The 27,132-nt window shown below is 38.6% G+C and overlaps 1 protein-coding gene across 1 annotated transcript; it reads right to left on the bottom strand.

Moving 5' to 3' along the window:
- Positions 1–1,632: 1,632 nt before the first annotated feature.
- LOC148096984 (homeodomain-interacting protein kinase 2-like) lies at positions 1,633–3,944 on the bottom strand. Its single transcript, XM_087833467.1, has 2 exons — positions 2,886–3,944; positions 1,633–1,692 (listed from the first exon to the last, which is right to left on the bottom strand). Exons 1-2 carry the CDS (start codon positions 3,942–3,944, stop codon positions 1,633–1,635), a joined length of 1,119 nt encoding a protein of 372 aa, XP_087689593.1.
- Positions 3,945–27,132: the final 23,188 nt, after the last annotated feature.

Here is a 27,132-nt window from a genome sequence, read left to right on the forward strand (position 1 = left end):
AAACAGAATCTTATGAGAATTATAAGATTCTGCTAACATTCGGTCCACATTTGATAACCTGCTTAATGATGTGAAATCATCATCAATGTGTGTGGGCAAAACAGAAGCAACTTTGGATTTCTAACTGCAAATCCATTCTCTCTTGTTTCTTTTTGTCTTTATCCCACTCTAAAAGTTGGATGTAACAGTAAGACCAAATTTACAACCCAATAGAAACAGATCCAGGTACATTTACTGCAATATTCACACCGAATACAGGCTGCTGGCCATTGACATGTAGTATCCTTTTGACTTGAAGTCACCTGGAACTGTAGCTGTGCTGTAAACAAATAATGAAGCACAGTTTGACCAGAATAAGAACTAGAATCTTTAACACACTAAGATAATAAAATACACAAGCTATTTGGCTGGTAACTGGCAATAAGCCAGAGGACTAATGGCCCAGAAGGCCCAAATGAAACTAGTAATGTCCAGACATCTAGCCTATATTACTTAATATTCATTAACCTATTTAAAAAGCACTTTTGCTCTGTTTCAGGTAAAGTGTAAATCTGCACCTCTGATTTGTGTGATTACATTTTCTCTTTGTCTTTTTCTGCTGCAGCAGCCAAAGTCTGATTTATTAATGACAAACCAGTGGTAGAAGCATCATAACATCAAGAAAACTGGACAGTTAAAGAATTTTTCTTTTTACATAAAAAAGAAAAAAAAAATGTTTGATGATCTGAAATGTTTAAGTGTGACAAACATACAAATAAATAGGAAAACGATTTTTCACACCATTGTCATATAAAAGACTTACTTCCTTTATTCTGTTCATTGACCCCATTGTGGACCACTAAAATTTTGTATACTATGTAGTATATACCTTATTTACTTTATTTATTAAATTTTAGGTTTGTTTTGGTTTTTTTGCACTACATTAGACAACATCAAAATAGCGTTGTCAAAAATGACAATAGCGTTGGCATTTTTGTTATTTGTGTTTTGTAATCTTTATAAAAACCTAGAAAAAACCACCTCTTAATCTTTGGTATATGGCGAGGCGCTGTGGACATCCAAGTTTGTGATTGTGTAGATTTTTCAAATCAATACCATGGTTGCATCTACTGAAAATCTCTGTGAAGCTTAAATCTCAGTGACCGAAAATCGGAGGAGTTTCACATTTATAACACAGGTATGTCTACTAGGAGGCTGAAGGGTAGCACTATATATTTATAAACAATCAAAAACAACAATTTATTTCCAATTTGTATGGAATTTATTTCTGTAAACATGATGTTTTAGGTCAGATTAAAGGACTGATGTGATGGTAAGGTGTCCGCTGCTCTGCTTTGAATATTGGTAGCCTTTTTCTTTTTTTTTTTTAAATTTCACAAGAATTGCTAGTTCCCCTAGAGTTTTGGCCACCCCAGCAATCAGAAGATTCCCTATGAGCAAGCATTTAGCGACAGTGGGAAGGAAAAACTCCCTTTAAAAAGGAAGAAACCTTCGACAGAACCAGGCTCAGGAAGGGACAGTCATCTGCCACGACTGGTTGGGGTGGGGGGGAGTGAAAATTTAAAAAAAAAAAAAAAGCCAAAGTGATAATTATTGGAGCAGCTTAATTAATATTTCCAGTTTGTGTTTTTATCACTTTTGTCCAGGGTGGAAGATGCCATGCTGGAGATTGACTCTGTATGGTTTTTCAATGTTGATACTTGGGAGAGGCCAGGGTTGAAAAAGGGATGCTGTAGAACCTGAGAGGGTGTTATCCGCTGGTGTGCATCCAAGGCCAACATCTCTTTAATTAGGCTGACAAATAAGCGTTGGCCATCTTCTGGTCCTCGTCTAAACATCATTATTTGTTCGAGGTCATCCAGACATTTAAGTTTTATGTATCTTGTCTCCAAAGATTCATATCCTGTCTCGTACTTAAATTGTTGGGCGGTCTTAAATGTCCAGCATTGTTGGTTGTAGTTGTAGTTGTCTTTTGTGAAATAGTCTTCAGTGTACACGCCAGGATCGAGAACATGATCTGGTGGCTGACCCTGAGTCTCTATGATGAATTTCAAAACATCATAATATTTTTTTCCAGGGTAGAGTGGCACCCCTGTAACAAGCTCAACAGCCACCAGCCCCAGAGACCACATGTCACATGCTTCGTTATAAGGAAGGCCAAGCATAACCTCAGGTGCACTATAACCAACCGTCCCCACACGGTCACCAGGCATCACTGCAGATGCAGGACATGCGAGGCCAAAGTCTATAAGTCTGACTTTGACTGGAGACTCATAGCGATTTACAACCATGATGTTTCCAGGTTTGAGGTCAGCGTGCACTATTCCCAAAGAACCCAGGTGGGACAGAGCATTTGTGAGTTGACCTAAAATTGGCCTGACTTCGCTTATGGGGAGACGCCAGTTATTTGGGTCCCGTATGTAGTCCCACAGGCATTGATCTAGGAGTTCAAATTTCAGGCAAACCTGCTCTCTGTCAAGGAAAAAGCCGTTCCATTGAACAATGTTGGCGGCATCTGGATCCAACCTTCGCAGCTGCTCCAGGATGAAAATTTCCTTTTTTGCCTGTTGCAGAATATCAGGGCGGCTCTTGTTCACCTTAATAGCCACAGCTTGGTTGGTTTTGGTATCACGGCATTTGGCTACAATACCAAAGCCCCCTTCTCCGAGGAAAGCCTCTACCTTGTCGTGGTTTCCCAAAATGCTCCCTTCAACTATTTCAAGCTCATCTGAGCTGAAGGATGGGCTGGCTGACGTGTGGACGAATACATGCTGAGAAAATTCAACCGAGTTTTGAAAACTGCAGTTGATTTTCTCTGATCTCTTGCATTTCAAGTTTGAAGGGTGCTGAAAGACCACAGGGTTTTGTGGTCTTTCAGCACTCATGTCAATGCAAGGGGAACTCTTAGGGTTGAAAAAGGGATGCCGGAGAACCTCCAACGGTGTTATGTGCTGGTTTGCATCCAAGGCCAACATCTGTTTAATTAAGCTTACAAACAAACGTTGGCCATTTTCAGGTCCTCTTCTAAACACCATTACTTGTTCGAGGTCATCGAGACGCGTCAGTTTGATGTATCTTGTCTCCAGGGACTCATATCGTGTCTCGTACTTAAATTGTTGGTCGGTCTTAAATGTCCAGCGCTGTTGGTTGTCGTTGTCTTCAATGAAATAGTCTTCAGTGTACACGCCAAAGTCTAGAACATGATCTGGTGGCTGACCCTGAGTCTCTATGATGAATTTCAAAACATTATAGTCTTCATTTCCAGGGTAGAGTGGCACCCCTGTACCAAGCTCCACAGCTACCAGCCCCAGAGACCACATGTCACTTGCTTCATTGTAAGGAAGGCCAAGCATAACTTCAGGTGCACTATAACCAACCGTCCCCACACGGTCACCAGGCATCACTGCAGATGCAGGACATGCGAGGCCAAAGTCTATAAGTTTGACTTTGATGGGAGACTCATGGCGGTTTACAACCATGATGTTTCCAGGTTTGAGGTCAGCGTGCACTATTCCCACAGAACCCAGGTGGGACAGAGCATTTGTGAGCTGACCTAAAATTGGCCTGACTTCGCTTATGGGGAGACCCTGGTTTTTCCGGTCCCCTATATATTCCCACAGGCATTGATCAAGGAGTTCGAACTTTAAGCAAACCCGCTCCCCGTCGTGGAAGAAGCCGTTCCATTTAACAATGTTGGCGGCATCTGGATCCAACATTCTCAGCTGCTCCAGGATGAAAATTTCCAGTTTTGCCTGTTGCAGAATATCAGGGTCGCTCTTATTGACTTTAATAGCCACAGCTCGGTTGGTCATGGTATCACGACATTTGGCTACAATACCAAAGCCCCCTTCTCCAAGGAAAGCCTCTACCTTGTAGTGGTTTCCCAAAATGCACCCTTTAACTATTTCAAGCTCATTTGAGCTGAAGGATGGGTTAGCTGACATGGTGAAATGTGTCGGCTTGGTCAGTGAATTGCTAAGTAACGCGAAATTTTCTCAAAACTCTCCAAAGGGGTTTGCTTACTGTCAGGTCAAGGTCCGTTGAGCAGCAAAGTTTAACAGAGCAAAGCTTCTACTTAAGGGTTTTTTCTCTCAGCAAGATGATGACATCACAAGGGATCAAAGGCATTCTACTTTGGATCAAAGGCAAAAAAATAGTGTTTCAACAGGGCAGGCTGGCGCCCTGTGGGAGGCAGAGGTGATAGGGTAAGGATGCAGAGGATAAGAAAAGATCTTATCTGTCAGCTCATCAGCGAGCAGCCGCAGAATCACAGGTGCAGCTTGGCAGGGGATGGAGAGTGAAGACAAAATCAACAATGACTATGGCATCAGTCTAAAGTACCACTTTTGGTTCCAGTTGGCACCTTTATTTTTCTGAGTGCAGGAATAAAACGGTTGGATGAGAAGAAGGGTGGAAGAGGGACAGACCTCATGGCTACAAGTCAGACTTGTAGCTGAATCACCGAACATGAAAACAGAAAAACTATTTCCTAGATTCCTCCAAATCATCATCAGACCCATTCTGCTGTTGTACCACATACAATAATACTGCGAGACACCTAACACTTCATAAAAGTAAATCAGCAACAGCTGTTCAAGTTTTGGAACAGGCAATAAAGGCAAACCTGGCTGCAAGGACACAGTAAAATGTATGTCCTGATCAATAAATAATCCATCATTATTACTATACTATTGATTATACTGTTATTGCTCTATAGGTGGCCTAAATAAAGTATGACATTTATCTAGAAAAAACCTATTTCAGTTAACTTACCAAGCAGCTGCATGATCAGCAACACAAGGAGGGGCTCATACAATCTTATTTAACTCATATGGCAATGTTCTTTAGTAGTTTAATTTACTTTAGTGCCAGCTGTTCCTGTGTTGTTCTGGTCTTCGTAATATTGTGGAATAGAAATTGTGTGTGACTGAGTAAAACAGATTTCATTCATTATAGTTGCAGCTGATGCCTTGTGACTTCTAGTAGGTGGAACAGACCTAAAGTCCTTAGTGGAAACTTTAAGAGATTCAATTTAGTAACTACTATACTTCTCCTCCAGTAATGACGTACTTACGTTATTGTGTCCAGGCAATGGGCATAGATAAAGCCAGAAATAGCATGAAAGTAGGAGCTATGGTGTAGAATGCATGCCGCCTAAAGCTTGCCATTTGTGTCCTCTAAGTGAGATTTATATTGGAGGATATCAGCTAAGCTATGACCTAATGATAGCTTAGCTGAAACCAGCTGACATGTTGGAGCTTGGCTTCATTGTCTGCCTGAATGAACAACATAATGACCATGTGGAGTTGTCTGGTAAACAAATCAAAGTCAGGTTATACATAATTCATGATACTGCAATTGTAGAGTAAAATAGAATAGAATAGAATAAAATAGAATTGAATTGAATAGCCCTTTATTGTCATTGTGCATGTACAAATTGTGGGCGCTCCACACCAACTGTGCCAGAATAAAATATAAATAGTAGACAGCAGGAATAAATAGCAAACGGGAGAAATATGTACAATCAAGAGGGATATATACAAAAATAAGAGAAATGCACACATTGGAGAACAAAATAGTTGCAAAGTGCTCGGAGGAAGTGGAAAGAAAAGACTTGGTCTGAATTGGATTCATGTGTGAATGGCCAGAGTGATGAAGGTAACAGACCATGGCTCAGATTAGTGAGGTTGTGGGCAGGGGTGGGGTGTCGGGGGATGGTGTTTGTTGACAGTCTGAATGGCCCTGGGGAAAAAGCTGTGTGTGAGTCTATTGGTGTGGGACCTGATTGACCTGAGGCAAGGATCTGAGGGCAGCAGGTTAAACAGGTGTTGGGTGGAGTACAAGGGATCACCTGTGAGGTTCCTAAGATCCTAATATGACAAAAACACACTGGATAGATTAATCAAATAAACCAAGAAAACAGGTGTTCTGTGTACTGTGTTAATGTTAGAATAATTAAGACATCAGCATGCAACCGCTGTAATGATGCATGAGATTATTTAATCATTTTGCATTAAAATTCATAAAACTATCAACGGTGTCTGTTATCTCAGATAGTGATTCCAGTAAATTGCCTCCTGTGTGAGAGGTTTCTCTCATCCATGCCCTTTATTCTCCTTCACATTATTCATGTCTTCTGTTGGGGTCACGTTTGCCTGAGCAAACGCAAAAAAAGATATGTTCAGAAAAAGCAAATCAAGATAAGCTGTAGCTTGATGAGTGATTAGAGAGATTAGGACCACAACTGCTCCACTAAGAAGTTAATTGTATAGCAGCCTGTAGTGGAAAGTAAATCCATATATGGGAGATAAGTTATATTCTGTTTGACAGCTGGAAGCCTTATCACTACACTGTTGCGTAATTAAGAGGGGATCATTTCTAAAAATCCCTATGAAGGCAGTCAGAAGGGACACAGTGTGTTATGGAAAAATCTTCACTCTATTTATATCGTGAGCAACTCTGTCTTTGCATCAGGCCACTTTACCAAACTTGTATTTGAGAGAAGAGCTTGCACATCACCAGGTTACTGGACATACTGGACATTTTAAGCTCATGGATTTAAATTTTTCCAAATGAAAAGCTGCACACAAGTCATAGTTAATGTCTTCATCAAAGCATTTATTTGTATCTTTGATATTTTATCAGAAACCCGATATTTCCTAATGGGGCTCTTAATCTTTTGTGCAGATTCAAGCAGAATATATTTATGACGTTTTTATTTTTTTTTTCTGCAAGTGCAAGAAATTAGAAATAACTAAATACATAATCATGCTTTTGATTCTACTGGGTGGGTCATTTATATGGATACACCGTAATAAAATGGGAATTGTTGGTGATATTAAAGTCCTGTTTGTGGCGCATTAGTATATGTGAGGGGGCAAACTCCTCAAGATGGGTGGTGACCATGGTGGCCATTTAGAATTTGGCCATCTTGGATACAACTTTTGTTTTTTCAATAGGAAGAGGGCCATGTGACACATCAAACTTATTGGTAATGTCACAAGAAAAACAATGGTGTGCTTGGTTTCAACGTAACTTTATTCTTTCATGAGTTATTTACAAGTTTCTCTTTGTTCACAGCCATTGACATGTCAAAGAGGTTAACATGTGAGGAGCGGATCGAAATTGTGTTTATATCTGGTGAACGCAGTAACCAGGTCATCGCAGCAGATTTCAATGCAAGACACCCTACGAGACCACCCATCTCCCATGCTACAGTTAGAAAACTGCTTGCTAAGTTTCGTGAAACTGGTTCAGTGTTGGATTTGCCAAAATGTGGACGCAAGAAAACTGTCACTAATGAAGAAACATCAGTGGCTGTCCTAGCTTCATTCAGCAAGTGCCCAGTGTTGGATTCAGTGAGGACCAACTCCTCTGACTAAAAACCTCAAGTGACATATAGTGTCAGATTTTACAAATGCCAAACGTTTGCACATTTTTTTCCCTTGTCTTTTTGCACAGTGTGTACATTCCCTTCGGATTTGCAGTAGTAAATCTGAGAGGTTACTCTGGGACACCACGTAAACTAGGGCCTGCAATCACTGCACATTGTTCAGGGAGCAACTGCACACCAGCTTATGACCTGCAAACACTCAAATTATGCATGCACAACTAAGCTTGTTGACAGTTTGTGTTAAGGTCTCGTTTTTGAAAAACACAGTGAAAATCAAAGTTTGACACCAGTAAAATTAGATGGCATTCTTGGTTTCAGTTTCTGGTGAAAATAGGCAGCACTGATACTGCTCTTTTATTCAGAATGCTTTACAGTTTGTCACACCAAAACCACTCACAGCAAACCGTCATACAAGGGACTGTCATATTTATCAGAAGACTCTCGAGTTCTGTATTTTGTTCAGGGGCATTTTGACATGTGGACCGGAGGGGATGCCCACAGTTTTGGAAAAAGTGCTGCAATGCTCTGTCATCCAAAAACCAAACAGAATTATATTCAACTGTTCAAATACAGCTCAGCAAGTACAGGTCTGAAACATGGATGTGCACAAGGGCAGCATAAATAAATATTTTACTCTGTGTTCCATATGTTAAAAATGTGATTTCCAAAATATGATCAAAACAGGATGTGACTCATAACACACGGGGTGAAAGTATGTCATTTAGAAATTCACTTGTAGTGTTATGAGTCATTACGGGGGTTGTGAATGCGGGGTGAAATTAAATGGGGAGCAAAAGAGAGGGACAGAAACAGAGACATATGGTGCTGTCACAGTAACAGACGGGGTGTAGACATGCGGTAAGTTGCGGATGTGAACAAAGATGCAGGGTCAGCAATGGTTTCATACACACATACACGCATACAAAAACCACATCTCTTCATCTTGCAAAGCTTCTGTATTTAAAAAGCATAACAATGCTCCCATTGACTGACAATAAGAACTGCTAAAAAGATTATTCAGCTTACTTTTCATTATGCACATTTTCTAAAATACAAACAGAGTGAATTATTGGGGTTTGGTTCTCTAACTCACTGACTCCATGGCATTATTAGCATTATTCTTCCTGTTTGCATTCCCAAACCTTCCAAATTATGGAAATAGCAGTTCCACAGCATAATGATCCACCAACCATAAGTAATGCAAATAACAACAGGACTGGCAAGTCCCTTCATATTGTAATTTTTGTAATTGCTCTCCATTAATATTTTTTCATGTATTACTGTAACTGTAGCACTCTTATGTATTAATTTCTAAAGTACAGCTGCTCTGCAAGGTTTCAGAGATTGATGGGGAGTGTATTTGTGTGTGTGCCTGAGCGCGTGTGGTGGTGGGTTGGGAGGCTTTTCTAGACTTTCCAGAGCATACGTGACCCAAACCGACGCAAAAGTAACCTCATGATCTGTCAGATCAGATGATGCATGAGCCTGGTTCATGTAAAATGACTGAGGCTGAAAACAGGGCAGTGATGGGAGAGATGAAAGGAGAGGCATTTACCCATTTTAAGGTCTCTGTGGAACAGTTTGAACAGTGTGTCCTAACTATACCAAGCATGCAAGAATTTTCATTCAAAATGGTCTTCTCTGTAACTAATAAGCTGTTGAATAACGGAACCCTTCTCACTTTAGAATTTGTTTCTCCAGTTAATATAAATTCGTTGTCCTGTATAATACATGTAGCATTATATCAAAAATATGATACCTTTCCAGTATATAAGATTAATGTTTATGTGTATGTCCCAAAACGGTTGATTCTGTTCATTTGGTCGTAGAGGTTCTTCATTTGGATGAGTGACGAACCGCTACGACCAGATGAACAGAATCAACCGTTTTGGGATTTACTTACCTGGATGATTGAGCATACATCAATATATCTGATATGATCTGCAATGCGTGGAGGTATTATTAGATGCTTATTAGATATTATTACATTAAAGAAACCCATGTAATATTAATTTAGTTGTTGTCTCCATAGCCCTGCTGTTATATGCAGTAAAGGAAAATAAACATAGAATTGGCTAATACTGCCAAAGGATGCCTGCTCTGCAAGAGAGAGCCACTGTAAAATCACAGCAGGAGGCATCACAACCCTGCAGGGACATCAGGCAATTCCACTTCAGGCGTAGCAGGACCAGCAGCTGCCAGACATGTATGTCATTTTATAATATATTTGTTATCCATCTCCAACATTTGTTTGGCTGTGTGAAGGAAGTTACCAGAAGGCAGAATGCCTTGTACCAGTTACAGAGAGATTATAATAGAGTGGCAGAAATTCCCCTGAGACTTTCCCATGTGAGCACCTCCATCCCAGACTGAATGGGAATGTTACGCTCCAGCAAACTCCATAGTAGTATGTCCAATACCATTGCCATCTTGTGGCTATAGAGCACTGGATATTCACTCACCTGGAAATAAATAAAATTTTACTTTTTTTTTTTCCTGGCTGTCTTCAAGCCCAGATGGCATTCTGGCTCCTACAAAGAACTATTCAAAAGTTAAATGCTGTGTTCTAGAAATGCTGCCATGAGTTTCTCGAAGACTCCTCCAACAGTAAACCCTTTGGTGTGAAGACAGACACCAACTTTATAGCAATCGTGGTATATATGAGCAGTCAGCCGTGTCTCGCATAAAGCTAAAACAAAGTGCTCATGTGAAAATATTACATCTACCAGAAAAAACAGAAAAAACTGTACTTCATCTGCAGAAAGCTTTTGCAATGTGTGGCATACCATAGGGATACACTCACTGTGCAAAAACTATGAAAGACCTTCAGAAAACCTCGAGAACAATTTTTTACTTGAAAAACTTACAAAAATGCCCTAATAATTCTTGGAAGAAAAGCATGAAGAAATTAGGGATGGTTTAAGATTTTTTCACAATACAAGGCAAGGTTGTGCCAAAAAAGAATACTCTTTTGTTCATTGTTTTAGTATGCACACTATGGGCTCAAATTGTGGTCATAAATATTTTGTACTTGTAAATCAGGATTTGTATGTGTAAAAAGAATTTGTGTGTGTAACAAAGATTTGTATGTGTAAAAAGAATTTGTGTGTGTGTAAAAAAGATTTGTGTGTGAACTTAGCCAAAAAAATCTGTGAGAAAGTCTGCACTCAAGTTTCAAGTTACAAGTACGAATTTTGACCCTATTTTTCTTCCTTTGATCTGATTGGCCAATGTCATGTCAATCACAAATTTAACTATCCAATCAGAGAACAGATGGGTTTGGCTGTCGGAGGGGCGCTTTTTGGAACTGCTGGTCCTTGAAGGGAATAAATGCCCTTTTACATACCAGCCCAGCGTTTTCCTTCATCGCCAAGAAGGAAAACAGTCTGTGGTGGTCTGAGTTTTGTGATTTTTGTGTCACAGGTTTACATGCTTAATACAGGGACCTCCTGAACCTTTTCAACAGTGCTGCGAACCTCCGGTTCAGTGTTGGGCAGTGTTGTGGAAATGACAGTCTTCACTAGTGGGGATAGTTACAAAGCTTTCCTTCGTTATGAATTAGCATACATGTTTTTAATTGAACATTTGAAGAACCAGCAAAAAAAACAATAACTCTTGTAGAGGACATAAAGTCAGAGAAAGAAACGACAAGGAGGAGGTGCATCTCGTACAGGTAGGGCTGCTGCAAAAACCCACAGAGCTCAGCAGCCGGAGCATAAAAATTCTGGATCCTTGGCTTTTAGTCAGCAGTTAGCATTAGCAGCACATGCTGCGTCTGATGTGAAAGGACCTTTATGCTGCACACTGTGACTCACAGCCATGATCCCGGATCAGCCCCGAAGTTAGTTAAACTAATTGTGGCAGGATAAATGTTATTCCTTGGTTCAACCCACTTTCAGCCTGGCGCATTAGGGGGCGCTAGTATAAATAGTGGCCATTTGAGCATTCCTGGATCGCTTACCTGTGATCTCCTTTTTGGTCACCTGACTTCCCTTTGGTGTTGCAGAGATCATTCTGAAGCCTCCATCGCGGCTGGTAGGTGTTTACTCATTGTAATGTGTGCATTACCTTACTTGGTGGTAAACAGATATTGTTTTTAGGTCATAGCTGTAGAAGCCTCCTATGAGCCACTCTGCTCATGTTTCATGACGCGGTTTACTCGGTACGTAATTCAATTTTGTTACGATCTCTGCCTTTTATTGTTTTTTTATAGTAATTACTTATTATGCTTTGCAGGAAGTGTGGGCCTTAGTTTTACGCAACGCTACGCTAACTGAAGTGCTGCTGCTTTGCTTTTACCGTCTGTTCCCGTTGCGAGATTTCTTTTCCTGCTGCTGCCAGCTTTTTAAAGTGGACGTCGGCGTGGACAGTGGCCATATGCATGCCGGTTATGGGAGTCAGCTGGCGTATCCTTTGAGTGTACACACCTGCCTTGTTTAGTTTATTAGTGTGAGTGTGTGATTTTGTGTTGCACTTGTGTCTTGGTGTGTTCTTTTTTTTTTTTTTTTTTTTGAGTTTGTGCGTGGCATCCCTGCCCCTCCACTGGTAAGCCTCAGCTCTGAATACCTTTTTAAGCATATTTGTAAATGGATATTTATGATTGTGCTTTTATACGGTGTTTTAAATAATTATTAATAAATTGTCAACTCTCTGTCTTGTTTTATCATTGAACCTCGTCTCTGTACTGAGTATAACAAACATAACTGCCTTCTTGGTGATTAGTGTTACTTCCAGTATTCTCTGGGTGAAATTCCCAGAGTGGCGTTGTCTTTTAAACTGTGAAGAGTATTTACTTTATTCTCACCTCGTGCTGCCACATAATCCTAAAGTAATAATGGTATTTCTAACCACTGATATACCACAACTTTATCCTTTCAACATCTGCTGAAAGTTAGGGGACCTAGCTTCTATGTATATTTACATAGAGATCCTCCAGCTTCAAACTGTATTACCCTTCAAGGACCTGCAGTTCAAAAAAGCACCTTCCGACAGCCAAACCCATCTGATTGGATAGTTAAATTTGTGATTGACATGACATTGGCCAATCGGATCAAAGGAAGAAAAATAGGGTCAAAATTCATACTTGTAACTTGAAACTTGAGTGCAGACTTTCTCACGTAGTTTTTTGGCTAAGTCCACACACAAATCTTTTTTTTACACACACACAAATTCTTTTTACACATACAAATCCTGATTTTACAAGTACAAAATATTCATGACCACAATTTGAGCCCATAGCACACCCTCTCTTCAGAAAGTATTCATGGTACTTATTCATTTTTCAAGTTGTACCTTGACATAGAGATAATGGCTTATGTTCACTGAAACTGTTTTCCAGTGAAAAAGGTGCATTTTTGTACCAGATATAAGAGGTATTTGGCTTCTGTGCCAAGTGCCTTTGATGGGCTTGAAATCATCACACTTCATCAGACATCAACCGGAGACCATTTAAAAAAAAAAAAAAAAAAAAAATTAAGGCCATGAACTTGGCCCTAATTTGTTCTGTCCTTAAGATCACAGTTTTAGTGACACGCCGATAAAGTGCATCAGATATCAGATCTTGTGCTCCAAATAACAGCAGATATTTTTCATGCTAGTCAAAGAATCCTTTCTTATCCTGAATCAAATGCTGCATGCCTAAAATTAACAATTACATGCCACTTTTTTTTTTTTAGATTCTACAAGGAGATACTAGTGACGATAAAAAACACAGAGTAATTAGTTAGTTCTGACTGATATGTTAAGCATCCAAATTTAACATGGTACATTATATTAATAAAAACATAATCAAGGTGAAGTAACATTTGTAGTAAATCAGTTTTATGTCAGGGGAATATAAATGTTGTTTATAGGAGGTGGCGTAAAAAGGCAGATGAGCTATATTTGAAATAGAAGCTATAACTCAAAAGAATCAAAGAAGCCATGATCAAGACAATCTTCTTGTCATAATGCTGAATTGTACACTTAAGTCATGTGTGCAAATGCAAGCTAATTAGACTGGATGTTAGGTGAAACTGGAATGGCAGATGTGCTTTATGAGGCATGTCTGCCTACAGTGAGGACATTAAAACATTCAGTTTAAATCATAAAATGTTCTATAGCCTGCTCAAATAACACAGCTGACAAAGTAGCTGTATTAAATCCTTTCTAGGCAAGTGGGACTTCAGCAGCTCATTATCTGAATCAAGCATCGTGGTGGCTCAGAGATTCTGACTCCTGGTGAGGCATTTCTGTGGGACTCTGCATGCAGGCTTGCACAAGAACTGGAGTTGGCCCCAGGGCATCTCCTAAGATTTCATAATGATGTAAACATTTCACACAAGTTGGAAGCATTTTTAAAAACAGGATGAATGCTATTCATCATGTTTTCTATTATGTCTAAGTAGTCAAAGAACAAAGGATTTTTAACAGTCCAGAGTGTAATTATTTTCTGAAGAGACAGCACTGTAAGCTGTGAATGTCCTCCACGTGACTGTGTGTGTTATCTCCAGGTACTGTGTTAGTACCGTGACAGATCAAGTGACCTGGGATATGCTCCAGCCCCACTATGAGCTTAAATTGGTTGAATGGCTGTATGGAAGGTGTATCTGGTGTTGTTTGTCTCTTTAACCAAGAAAAAACCCATATAAACAATAACAATTTATAAATAATAAATAATAAAACTAAAATAAATAATAATAATAATATTAATAATAATAAAAAGAAACATGTTCTCTCACTGTGACTGTAGTGAATGTTGTTATTGTTTCTATTGGTCTTTACTTCCTCCATTATGGTCTGACTTGTATCACCTGATTCATGTTAATGTACATGAACAGGGTTAACATTTGGAGGCTTGAGGCTAAAGACTTCAGAGGTTGATGTGTCATAAATTATTTTGTGAAATAACCATAGTCCCCACACACAGCTGATTTACATTTCGTTATCTGTGTTTAAGTTAAAATTCAGGGACTGAGACTTTTTTCTCAAAGCTTTGGTTCTTGGTTGCCATGGTGATGAGTGCCCTGTGGAGAGTCTGAAGAAAAAGTACATGCTGCACGGATGAAACATACTTCCTCTTGAGATACATTCGTTGTTTGCTAACTGTATCCACCACATTGGTTTTTACACAGTCAAGATGTGATTGAAGTGCAGACTTTCAGCTCTATTTCAAGCAGTTTAACAAAAGTATTTTATAAACTTTACAGACATTATTGTCTTTGAAAACAGTCATTTTCAGAGGCTCAAAAGTAACAGGAAAATTGTATTGTATGAGTAGCAGAGTCCTTTTTATTCCACGACAAACTAGGCAGACAAAAGATGTTGAGTTGAACTTGTTTTTGTTAGCAGTTCACTGGAAGTCAATGATAAGTTGATGCACGTTAGGGAAACCATCATCATTAATCTGACAAAATACAAAACAGAATAAACCTACTCAAGAGAAATCAACAATCTGGTACATTCTCAAAAATGAATGAATGCACTGGCCATGATAACGGCCGAAAGCTTGGTGCAAAAGTGGCCCAAAAGTTTCTCAAGGCAAATAAATTAAATATCATTCAACGGCCAAGCATGCTTTTCAGATACTTAATGCAGAAAGACCCACAAACAAGGAGCAACTGGAAGTGGCTGCAATAAAGCAGAGCATCTCAAAGGAGGAAACACAGCATTTGGTTGTGCCCATGGGTTCTAAGGCTTCAGATGGTCACTGGCTACAAAGGATTTGAATCTAAGTATGAAACACAATCCTTATATTTAACATTATGTTTGTGTGCCTAATTAATTTTAAGTCTCTGAAGACAGTGGACTGAACTGGCTCCAGTTCCTCAAGAGTAAATGCAATATTTTGTTAAACCCTCTGCACGTCAATCACATCTAGATTGTCTTAGTTAAAATTAAAAAATGTCCAAAAAGTTATGAACATAAAAAGCTAAAACTCTTTATGGAATATTATGCAGAAACACAATATTCCTCAAAATTGGAAATATGTCCCAAATTACTCCATATTTGCTACAGACTTTATGTGAGTGTTCTGATCATGTGTGACTTTATAACTGACAGCAAAGAAGTAAAATGATGGTAATACGTCAGACTGAGAGCTTAATTTACTGCTTGTTAGTAAACTGTTGTTGATTTGTAAATGAGGGGATAAAGGGATGATTTTGAACACAGTCCAGAAGCTTTATTAAATCAAGTAATCAGATTTTCACTAAATGCTATCATGAGAAAGTATAACATGTTTGGCTGAAGACCGCCAGCTCTTATCCGTCGTCAAATGAAGTGTTTGAGAGATGAAACAGAGATATCAGCGGCGGAGAGAACATTTACTTTATCCCTCTAAACACTTACTTGCTTAGGTCCTGTCCTGATCCTGAAATTACATCCTGAAATGACCTGTATCCCCTCAAAAGGAGTCCTAGAAGTACACATACACGCATCTGTTAGTGTTTAAGAGACTATTTTGAGATGCTCTCCAGGCTTAAATGTTTAATCCAGTTAAATTTGTACTTCTCAGATTGTTAAATCCACCATGTGGAATGTCAGCTGAGTGTACAAGGTCAGCAAAACGTTGAAAGTAATTATTCAGTGAAAGAGTAACACACTTTTTCTCCTGCTTCTGCTTCTGCCTCAGCCAGAACCAGTTAAACCTAGTTTCATTTACTGCCCCTACATGTTTTTCAGTAAAGTGAGCTTCTGCTACCTTTATAAATACAGCTTTAAGCCTGTAGTGATCAGAGCACCCAGAAAAAAAACAACACACCTACAGCAAAAGATGGATTACAAATTTAGACACTTTCAGACAAAAGAAACATTAAAACAAAAGCAGCAGTCACTTTCAGTTAATGAATAATTAAATAAAATGAAATTTAATACAATATACTGTCGAGTGAGTTCATTTTTCTAGACATGTAGAAAGTTAAGTTACCACCACATTTTAAACAGCTAACTAAAGGTCCCTGTGTTTTCCAGGTTGATAGAACAAATCTTGCAAAATGCCACCTGAAAGCAGTTGTGTGTTACATGAATGCATTGAACTGATTGATGCTTTTTTTGCCTTTGTAAGTCTATGTTGAACCAACCCCTTTTTCTCCTCCTACAGAAGTGACTTTCACTTTCCCACACTGTCAAGCTGATTGTGACATCACTGGTTGAATCCAATCATCTTTCTGCTGACCTTCTTCTGGCCAATCAGCCTTGACAGTGCATAAATCTTACTTTGGATCTGTCATTCTCCCTTGCCGACGCATTTGTGCAACCCACCTCCTCCCCATCACCGCATCTCCATCATCACTCAGACTCCATTCAAGCCTCCATCTTCATCTCCAGCACCAATGTCATGACTCCAGGGGATCCTGCACTAATTCCTATCACTGCTGGGATTCCATTCTGCTGTGAAGGGCCATCAGAGTCTAACCACAAAATACCTCAAACTGAATTCTGTACATCAATAAATCATTTTCAGTTCCTTCTAATGGCCTCTACTTATTGAAATACAAATACTAATAGTAAAAATGTTGTATCCGGTTGTTAAATCTGACGTCACTAGCCGTGTCTGGGCCTAAACTCCGCTGCAGGTCCATATATCAAACGATCACTATGGCATTACTGAGAGTTGAAAAACTGTCTAAAGTCTTTCATCTTTAATAAAATGATCAGCGTTCTGCTCTACCAGGTGTAACAATTGAGTTTAACATCCAGGCATCCATGAAAACGGAATTTATGACATTTAACGGAGTTAGAAGTTAGCAGGAAGTTAGCTCGCTAGCTTCTATCTAAATACAATATAGCATGTCCTGACTGCGGGGTTTTGGAAACAAATTAAAACGTACAGCTCTGTTATCACTTCCAACATAAATGAAGACAGAAAACTAAACAGCAGTGATGTTTGTAGGGTTACTGAAGTTTGGCTAGCTGGTATATAATGATGTGCTACGTGACCACTAGCGACACAGCTATGTTAGCATAATATAAACAAGCTAACTTTTTTTCCACTCGATAAAAGTTAACGTGAGTGTTCTCGGTGGTCAGGAACAAATGTAATCGCATGGCAGGATGCTGTAAAAGGACCAAACTTAAGCCAGGAGAACAACTGAGATAATCCATCCACAATATGAGGTTAGCCATTCATATACTGCTGTATGGGCTGGGCTGTAGTTACATTCTAAGGTTTTAAAAACTGAGCTTAAATAAATGATTAGAGGTAATAAAAGCTGAGGGAGGTCAACAGTGATCACTGACTGTTCTAGGAGCTTTTTGAGATTAAATAGAAGAAAATACAAAACATTAAACATGTTAACAACACAAAAGCCATATTAAACGCAGACTACTTTAGGCCCGCAAGTAGGATTCGTCACGTCATCACTTAACGACCGGATTATTTAAAAACTACACAAAAAACACTGAACAAATGTAACTATTCAAAAGTAATAAATAAAGTGGAATCATTGTACAAAGAACAAATGGAAACATTATTCATAGAACATTACTATTCATAGTATAGTATAAACAGTAAATTACTATCATATTCAAAGATAAACTGAATGCAAAGTGTAATGTGATTCAACAGTAAATTACGTCTACTGCAGTTACAGAAACTGTACTAGACGGTTGAAGGACTTTAGCAGGAAGTTAATGAACTGAGATCTCCACATTTTGACAGCATCCACCTCTCTACATCTGTATGCAGAGGGTGGAACTCCACCCTCAGGACTAAGCTTTTGCCCACCTTCACCAGACCGCAGCATAGAAAACAGCATTCACCACCACAGTGTTAAAACTTTTCACAGCATCTACTAAAGACTCACTTACTTATATTGAAATTTTGAGGCATTGCCGGCATTGAAGGTAACATGCCAAAGCTAATATTACAGTTTTTATATTTCTAATCACTATTGTCTGTGGCCTCATATTTATAATAAAAGTACTGTAGATAGATAGATAGATAGATAGATAGGTAGGTGGTGGTTAACACTGTTGCCTCACACAGTACCGAGTTTGACTCCACCATCTCCACCACAGTCCAGAGTTGTGTAGTTAGTGGGGTCACGTTAATTGGTGATTCTAAATTGCCCATAGGTGTGAATGAGAGTGGTAATGGTTGTCTGTCTTTCTGTGTAAGCCCTGCAATAGACTGGTGATCTCTGGCCTTATGACTGTTGGGATAGGCTCTACCCCTGAAAATGTTGAATTGGATAAAGGGAAGAGAATGGATGGATGGATGTACTCTAGATACTTACATTACATACATGATCTCTAATATATAACACGGCTAAACATCCTTGAACTAATCAGTTATAGTGCATTTTAGGAGGCACACATACTTTCCCACACAAATTTCACAGGCTACGATTTAAGAGAAGGATTTAAAGATTAGAATTATGGAACAAGACAGATGGTCAACTTTATAGCATTGCCTGTCCAGTCTTGATAATCACATCTGACACTGACATGCTATTATGAAATCATATCATCCCACTGCAAGCAAATTCTGTTTCTGAACTGCATGAATACTGTTGATCGTGGCAAAATTATTCCTTGTTCCACCTTACAGTGAAAAAACAACGGCCAAAAAACGTGCAAATATTGCAGATAATCATCAGGAGGTTTTACACACATCAATAAGTAACTGCAGGCACTGACAATAGTCTGCCCAAACAGATGAAAAATACCTGTTTCTGGTTTCCAAATCTTACCTTATTCTACCTGAACATGACAGCATTTTAATGACCAATCATTTTCCCCAAGCAAAGACAAGTGTCTACAACACCTATATTATAGATGTATCATTAATATTAAAGACATACAGTAGATTAGAGGCATTGGCACTGTCACACATCATTTGTAAAATTAGTTTTGAATGTCTACATGAGGAAAATATGCCCTGTCATTCAGTAACTAGGGGGAAATTACATAATGTCCATGTGAATAACAATAGGAGCTTCTCCAAATGTGGACCTTAACATGAGCGTGTATTATTAAAAATAGATCAGAAATGGCCTCTTTAAAGCCTGATCCATGAAATAATTCCCAGAAAAACATGTTTATTGATCACTCTGACAAATTAAAAAATCTGGGGAGGGGCATCACACTGTTTATGTATGTAGAAGTGTCAAAACTCACAAAAACCGTTGTATCAATATGTCACACATGGCATTACAAGATTATACACCAGTATAAACAGTATGGCAAACAGCAATAATAGTATAAATAGATGCTTTTCCATTTGACAGTGGATTGCAAGTCGTTGTGGAGGCGTTGAGCAACATCCTAAACATCTGGTTACTGCTTTCAATCGATTTTAGATTTTTGTCTAATTCATAAACACAGACAGTGCAATCAGTCTGAGACAGTCTGCACCAATAAGTGCAGCTTGTCTGGGACATCTGTCTTTGCAGTGGGGGACTGGACTGAACGGGTTTCCAACAGGTTGGATTCTGATTATATTTCCATAAAAGTGAAAGCTGCTGTGTGCCTACTATATGGTTTGGTTGCTACCAGTTGACCAACTTGCCAACCGGTCAGAGAGTAGACATGTTTCCTTAGTGATTGGAGGTTGCCAGGGGTTGCTGACTGGTCGCTTGACTTATGTGACTAATTGCTTATTTAACTTCACTCAATCATGATTTATTTAAATTATTTAAAAAAGACCCAGTGGCTGCTTATTATATGGGAAATAATCACCAACCTTAAAACCAGAATAGTGTATTGTTTTTAATAGACAGTGTTTTGGGCTCGAGTCTTAGAAAACCATTTAGCCTTTGGCACAGTTAATTATACAGTTACCTCAGTGGCTGTGTTGTTATTGCAGCTGCAGACTGGTTCACTCATGTGTTGCACTCACATTTAAAAATTTACCGTTTATGTTTCTGTATATTTTAGGGCGAGTTACTGCAAACTACAGTTTACGTACCACGTGCTATTTTCTAAAGCACCCAAAATGTTTTGGGAGTGTATAAATTAAATCTCATGCCAATTAATCTGTCAGAGCAATAATTTGTAAGTCATGTACAAATAATTTTCCTCTTTTATGCTCTGTGCTTAAGCACAGAAAGACATGAGTTTTCTTCTGAAAGTCTGGTGGGAAAACATTAATGCTTAACACAAGCATGCTACAAAGTAGGCAGCATCTCACTCTGTCTGAGGCACAGGAAATATCCATAAAACCTCTCAGAGGTAACAATTATCCAAACACACGGATGAGCTCAGAGCACTTTGAATATCACTTAATTTCTACACATATTCTCAAGATATTAACGTTTGTTGAAACAATCTGGGTAATCTTTGTGTTGAAAAATGTAAATCCTATTTAACTTTTCCTTGTATGTTGTATGTTAATAAAATACATAGTGTGACTTGGACCCAAATTTGATGTCAGGAAAATCTTCAGAATGAAACGAGTGATTCATTTTGGCTTCATATCACTGTCACCAGGGTGCAGGATCTTAAAAATGAGCTAACTGTTGTTGGCAATATTATGACAGATGTGACTAGAAGAGACGTACTGGTCCTGGATGATGCTCAGGCAACTGAATGGGAAGATTGAAATGACAGTACTTCTTTGGTTTTCAGGTGGGTTCTTCTTTGTTCACTACCGCTGGAAGGAAACAAAAATAGTGTTTCTATTACAGCTTTTTAATTAACTCTCTGTCCTGCGTTACTGTCTTCCTCTTACTTGATTTGTGGCAGCATGCCTTGCAGGTACAGGAGGGGAGGTGTTGGTAGATGATAACACCTCTAAAACTGACAACACCTGAGCACAGTGATCCATTTAAAACAGTTCTTGAAGCTCAGTTTCTGTCCTAGCTGACACTTTTTTTGCACCATACTGCATCATACTCAACATTCTATCCCACCTATCTTCTCACAACTTGTCTTAAACAAATTGGCTTGTTCAGTGACTTCTGCAGTGACAGACATCTACTTTTACAAACACAGCATACAGAAAGAGATCACCATTGTGTTTCTTTGTGAATTGGTTTGTTATTTCAGTTGTGTCTAACCTACTTTAATACTCTTCCAGCCAGAAAATCTAATTAGACTAATATTCTGTGTTCGTGGATGACTTATTCATGTATGGGAGATTGGATGTTATTATTCATTGATGAAATTATTGTTACTGGCAGTGTAGTGTAGTTTGGGTCACTACAGCATGCAGACTGTGGAAGTGGAGACAAGGGTAGGGATTCTAAATGAATTTTAAGCAGGAAATGATGACTTGGCTTAGGTCTTAACGAGGACATTTTTCACATGATAAGATGTGGAACCAGGATCAAGAGAAGAAAAAATCCAACAAGTAAATAAAATGCGAGCGTAAGTGTGAAAGCACAAAGGATTTGATCCCTGAAACTATTAAAAACACTGCAAGTACTGGCACTTGGAGAAGAAGTTTATGATTAAAAGCTGTCCCTGAAACTGAAGCCTTGTTAAGATTAATTGTACTTCATTACTTTGAAATAAAGGAGGAAAATGTAATAAATTCACATTTTGCTGCTTTTTGCTGCCAGTGTATACAAGGACATTGGGATTAATCTACATATGCTCAGCCCTGCTTACACAGCTAGTTCACTCATTATTTGGCTCACTGAAGTAAATTTTCACATAAAGGGACAACAGTCAGGCACCCTTCCTGGTGCCTTGGGCAAGATTAGGATTTGATGTGCAGTGATTTAGGTAATTAAATAATTTATTATTCACATTCTTCACAAAACAAGCCAGATGATGTCTGTTAGTCTGGATTCTTATTGATCAACCAGCTGCAATTACCATCGTAACACAGGCTGTGGGAAAGTTGCTAGATGATAGTGTTGTCAATGTGTCAGGACAAGAAAGCGGAGGACAAGCTTGTTGCAGATGGAAAAAGTTTGCTTTATGTGTTTGAATGTGAAGTGAATGTGTGCCTATATAACCTGTATTTATTTATTTTTATTTTTAGTAAATCTAACCTCAAAGTTTCTGATAATGAAAACCTACAAAGTAGCAGGATGCATGAGATATAATCTTGTTCCTTCTAGCTGAAAATCCTAGTTTAAACCACCACCTCATGTGTCTCCAATTGTAAACTTTGCTTAGTGTGTTTGTGCTTTCTCATTTGCATTTTGCTTTATTTCAAAGTACTACCCTGCAAGGTGAAAAAACTCTGCTAAAGGGGTACCCAGTTCATTGAAGTATAACCAGATGGGGTCAGAATGTGACGAGCCGGCAGTGAGAATGTGTTGACTTAGCTTCTGCAGTCACTCCACGATCATACTTGCCTCCCCATCCTGCTACTGGCAGAGTGTAGCTATTTTGGCAGATGGCGTTCAGCAGGGACATCTTGTTAAGGTGAGGTAGCCAGATCACATCCATCTGTTTGCATGGAGTGCAACTGCTCTCAACTATATCTAAATCTGCAGGGTTAAAGCAATAAGCCAGGTGTGCAAGGAAAAGAATGAAAAAAAAAAAAAAGGGCAGAAACAACACCAGCTGATAGTGTTTTCAATCTCCTATGAAATGAAATGGGGAAAAAATATTTGGCTTTTTAACGTTGTTTCAAGGTCAAAGATGTTGCTAAAACATAGATTTCAATTTATACTGTATGAAAGCCTTTCAAGAATAATTATTTTTCACGTTCATAATATATGCACACATACAAGAAAGGAAGTTTATGTAAAACCCTCTCATTTACGGTGAATAGCTGACAAATAATCACCACTGTCAGTCAGGATTTGTGTTTTGGAAGTGCACAACGCTGTTGTAAAAGTCAATTAGGACTAAAAGTCCATGCCATCCTCTTAATGAAACCCCAATAAAACATGATGTGCATGTTTGTGTGTGCACACAAACAGGACATAATACAAGAAAATAGGGATAGACACAAGTTATAAGTTAGCAGGGTTGCTGAGACAGAAAGAGGCTGACCTTCACCTCAGGCAATGCTTTTCTTTAGAACATTTTTTTTCCTCAAACTGAAGGCTGATGCTCAAAAATACACGGATCAGTAGAGTAATCTAGTTGGTGGTCGCTTGACAGGACCGTATGAGACGTATGGCTACAAGCTGATATGACAAAAAAAAAAGTCTATTATTGACCTTTGGCCTAGGGTACTGCAGTGACAAGTGCACTCATGAGCTACTTCATGCTTGAACATGATGTTTGCGATAGCTTTTTAATGCTTAGTGCAGAACAATCAAAAGCTGCTATGTTTTAGGTCAGGGAGGCCATTCTTCCCATTACTAACCTCCATGTTTTTCCACTGAAGATGAATGAAATCCCCACATAAAGACAGATATCTGGAACTACTCCCAGATTATGGTAAATGGCCTGTATTTGTATAGCACTTTACTAGTCCCTAAGGACCCCAAAGCGCTTTACACATTCAGTCATCCACCCATTCACACACACATTGGTGATGGCAAGCTACATTTTTGCCACAGCTACACTGACAGAGGCGAGGCTGCTGGACACTGGCGCCACCGGGCCCTCTGACCACCACCAGTAGGCAACGGGTCAAGTGTCTTGCCCAAGGACACAACGACCGAGACTGTTCCGGCAACCTTCCGATTACAAGGCGAACTTGTGGTTGGTAAGATCTAGTAAGTTAAAGTGAGGTAAGGCTCTCCAGGAAAAACACCAGAAAAGCAGTAGTGATCAGCAGGGGCTTGTGGCTATCCCGTCACAACAAGAAGCCCTGCCTATGTCTGATGCCTGAACTGCACTGGACCCAGTTTCAGTGTTTATGGTTGGAGGACTAAGTTGTGTCTTTTAGGGCTCTGTGTATAGTATTTAAAAGTAGTTAAAGAAAACCCCAATTAAATACCAAATAATATTTATTTATCATTCCATTTTACTTCTGAACAAATGATATTGCATTGGCTAAATATACTTTACACTTTTTTAAACAATCTTTAACAATTTTAAAACAAGAAACAAAAGCTATAAACATTTTCACAGTGCATCTGAAACATCACTGACAACAATGAGAATAATTTAATACATCTAACGCATTTGTTCAAGCCTATGTAGTTAGACAGAATTGTTTTCATATACATACATACAGACAGACACACATATACATATTTACACAACACATTCAGCTTTGTTTGTGTCTAAGAAGCTGAAGAAAGGTGCATCAAAACTCCTGGTGTGTGTGTTCTCATGAACAAAACTACATCTCAGAAAATAAAAAGGGAAACATGGATTGATTTAAAGACTTGGCTGTTTTAGTCAGAAAATTCTAGTTGCATTGCTCAATTACATTAATCTTTATTTACAATGCATTAATACAGCTATATGGACACAGTGCAAACAGAATGTAACGTAATATTCTGACCAAGCATAGACTCAAAGGTCTTTGCCATGTTGCCAAGCTGTATCTTGACAGAATATAGAGATACAGAAGATACAGATACAGAAACCTTCAGAAAGAAGGTTAAGATTAATATGATTAGCAAAAGTTTTAACACACTCTAATGGTGGGAACAGGATTTATTAATGTAAGGACTAACTATAATTGCACCAAGCTTGAACTTTTTCAGACAGCTCAGACATATTGGCACTAAATGTAACCTCCCTCATTGTAAAATGCTCATATAAGCTTGTTTAACAACATTAAAGCCTTCAAAGTACTTAAATCTTTCAATTCAAGTTCACCAGATGCATGCACATTAACATCATTATAGATAAGTTTTCCACTTGGATAATGGGCTTTATATTATGGCCAATTGAATATCCAGCCTTTTTTCTCTTTTCTATAGACATTAGAAGGGAACAAAGGAAGTAAGCAGCTCGTTTGGACTGAAACCTTGTTTGGACTGCATTTAAAACATCAAGAAAATAAAAATCATCACCATTTCAAGACACTGCAAGGTGTTGCCCCATCTCTATGTTCATGTTTTGACTGATATTTATAATAACATACATTATAATTAGGCATTTGTACAAACACGTATTATCTTCATCCATGCAAACAATCTACACGAAATCCCTGACGTCAGATATATACAATGCAATATTATTTGAAGGAGTAAAGTCAGTGTAGATTACCCAGGTAGAATGGCTAGTGGTACAGACTGCACACCTAGGTACTTGCAATATTTGTTCATAGAGTAGAACAGAATAGAAAAAATAGACATCAGAATTAGATTTTCACAGTTATGTTTCCTGTTTTGAATGTCCTTTTTTTGCCCAAAGACTGTGGGCAAAACAGAGCCTATCAAGCACTGGACTTGCAGCCGAGTCTTTGATATGTTGTTTTTCATTTTCTTTTCTTTTTTATTATGTTAACCTGGATATTGGTAGAAAAATATGACAGTCCAAGACAGTATTTTGGCTTTGACAGTGAGTGTAAAGGTGACTGTAACCTTTGGTTGCAGCATGACAAGCAGAAACTTCACACACTTCAGTTTTTATACTACTAATGTTATAGTTACTATGAAACCACCATCATTAGTCACATATCAGAAAAATAAGTACAATCATTTGTTTCTTTCTAGGAAATGTTTACCATACCATCCTGCACACAGTTCAAAGGCTTTGTGTCACTTTTTTTTCCAACCTGGAGGTTGTGGAGCAAGAAACAGCAATGAGCTGCTTACCCTGAACATCCAGGAAATCTTTGATATATAAATGAAAAGCTGAAGATGATGTTGTTGTCTACAACATCCTCATAAAAAATAAAAAACTGACTCTATGATTTCGTGGAGAGCCTGTTGTTGTCTTTGCAAAGGGAGCAAGTTTTCACATGTACATGAGTCAGCTGAAATCAACTCGAGCTCCAGACGGCCCGAGGCTTTCCTCACCTCATTTCACAGTTAGCTCCAGGTTCAAAAGATTCTCAAACTTGAACTTCACAAGTCTGGATTAAATTTATCGCAACACTTGACGTACATAACTCTTTTAATATGGTCAGACTCGAGATTTTCCATTGTTTTTATTCTTGTGAAACCTCATAAAATAGTTTTAAGAACAATCAGAGTTATATTACAGCAAATACTACAGATCTGGGCTTTGTAAACTCTGAGCTGAAGGTTGCCTGGGGTTATCCCACTTTAGAGACTGAAGCAGCTGTCATTTGGTGTTCAGCCAGAAAACAGCACTGCAGTAGAAAACGCAAAAGGCTGCACTGTTGGTGGTGTGTTGCATGAGGATGAAGACGCACCAACCTAGTATCATATCGCAATAAAGTACCTCCTGACTGACCTTTAGTGTCGTGTAGGAGAGAGTTTTTATGCGATGCAGAAAGTGTTGACCTTATTAGCTTTGATTAGTCGCATAACCAAAATGGATACAATCATACTTATGGCCTTCCCTTATCTTAATGACATTGTAGTTAATGAATATTGTAGGAAATTATATATTCAATAAACTAATAAGATGTGACTAACTAATAAATAAAACTAAACTAATCATAAAGTCAGTAGTGGATCTGATTGAGTAACATATTCATGCAAAGCTGGTTTAAGTAATAGATGAGTTCCGTCAGATGGCGAAACACTGTGAAGTAATTCCTAACACCGAGACAAAAGTTAGAACTGCAACACTATGAGACATGCTTCTGTAACCTACCTCTCTCATATTCTGTATTGCTGTCACATATTTAATGAGAATCTAATGAGTTATCACATTTAATCACTATTCTGCCCTAACTTGTGTCTTTTCTTTGCAGAAGTAATTTCTTTAAAGGTGGAGAATGTGGCACGCGTTCATATCTGTGACATATATAAGTAAGTATGACTTACTTTAATTTATTTCAGACTCCCTGGATTCACAGTGCTCATACGTGT

This window comes from Neolamprologus brichardi, chromosome 20 (genome assembly GCF_056152115.1).
Source record: "Neolamprologus brichardi isolate AB-2024 chromosome 20, ASM5615211v1, whole genome shotgun sequence".
Lineage (NCBI taxonomy): Eukaryota > Metazoa > Chordata > Actinopteri > Cichliformes > Cichlidae > Neolamprologus > Neolamprologus brichardi.

Excerpts from the sequence above, each read along its gene's own strand:
- LOC148096984 (XM_087833467.1), bottom strand. The coding sequence starts at position 3,944 with ATGTCAGCTAACCCATCCTTCAGCTCAAATGAGCTTGAAATAGTTAAA. Across the intron at positions 1,693-2,885 it reads AGAGTTCCCCTTGCATTGAC|ATTGAAAAACCATACAGAGT; the intron begins ATGAGTGCTGAA and ends CCAAGTATCAAC.